The following is a 1,032-nucleotide window of genomic DNA, read 5'->3' as shown; positions in this document are numbered from 1 at the left end:
GCTTGGGGAAAGCGCCTCTTCCCGCTGCCCCGTGCCCCCAAGACATTACAGCAGAAGACGCTGCGCTGGGTCTGTTTCTTCTGCAGATCAATGCGCTTGTTACGTGTCACTGAAAAAACAGATAATGCAAGAACACAAATGCTTTATTCTGTACAGAATGTGTCTATTACTATTTGTTGTTACTTGTTTTTGTAAGAAACATGCAAAGCTGCGATCTCTCACCTGTAATAGCAGCTGCTTGGGACTCTTGCTCACAAATGATGGAGTAGCCCAGGTAACCTAAATACTCCAAACTACGCTGTACATCTAGATATGTCGTTAACCTGCCACAGAAAACACACAGGTCAAGAAGAGTCTGCAGAGGACACTGCTACAACTAGGATGTATTACATGTCCAGAGTGAATGTAAAAACAGATAATGCAAGAACACAAATGAACAATAGCAGCTTTATTCTGTACAGAATGTGTCTATTACTATTTGTTGTTACTTGTTTTTGTAAGAAACATGCAAAGCTGCGATCTCTCACCTGTAATAGCAGCTGCTTGGGACTCTTGCTCACAAATGATGGAGTAGCCCAGGTAACCTAAATACTCCAAACTACGCTGTACATCTAGATATGTCGTTAACCTGCCACAGAAAACACACAGGTCAAGAAGAGTCTGCAGAGGACACAGAGTGAATGCATTTAGATTGCATGAAACTAACATAAGCATGTGCATGTGTATGTCTATTAACAGATACTTTCCACACTCACGTCCACTGGGAGAGGTATCCCTGGTATGTGATCCATCCCTGATCATTGGTGCAAACCGTGCTGTTGACGTCTGGACCCCAGGGCATGTAGGGCAATCTCTTGAATAAGTCTTTCACCTCCTCTTGCGACAGCGCACAGTCTCTGTCCTGGATCAAGTGCACGCAACATTCACACACATAAGAAATGCATAAAAAGTAGCACAGAGATATTATTTTAATCAACTGAGAGCAAAGACAGTCACCACCAATAACTACATGTACAGTGAGGAACAGAAGTA

General features: G+C 43.0%; 1 protein-coding gene across 2 annotated transcripts in view; it reads right to left on the bottom strand.

The window, feature by feature from the left end:
• The window catches only part of rhot1a (ras homolog family member T1a), a 24,254-nt gene that overhangs the window by 10,532 nt on the left and 12,690 nt on the right, over nucleotides 1–1,032 (bottom strand). Inside the window, exons 13-15 of one of the 2 annotated variants that reach the window (XM_020616402.1) lie at nucleotides 756–901; nucleotides 528–628; nucleotides 8–109 (exon numbers count right to left, since the gene is read on the bottom strand). In XM_020616402.1, the coding sequence (XP_020472058.1) occupies nucleotides 8–109; nucleotides 528–628; nucleotides 756–901 (349 nt within the window). Of the gene's footprint in view, nucleotides 110–527; nucleotides 629–755; nucleotides 902–1,032 lie in introns of both variants that reach the window. The other variant, XM_020616403.1, reaches the window with a different exon arrangement.

Source organism: Monopterus albus, unplaced genomic scaffold, assembly GCF_001952655.1.
Source record: "Monopterus albus unplaced genomic scaffold, M_albus_1.0 scaffold174.1, whole genome shotgun sequence".
NCBI lineage: Eukaryota > Metazoa > Chordata > Actinopteri > Synbranchiformes > Synbranchidae > Monopterus > Monopterus albus.
This window is presented reverse-complemented; position numbering and strand designations above follow the sequence as displayed.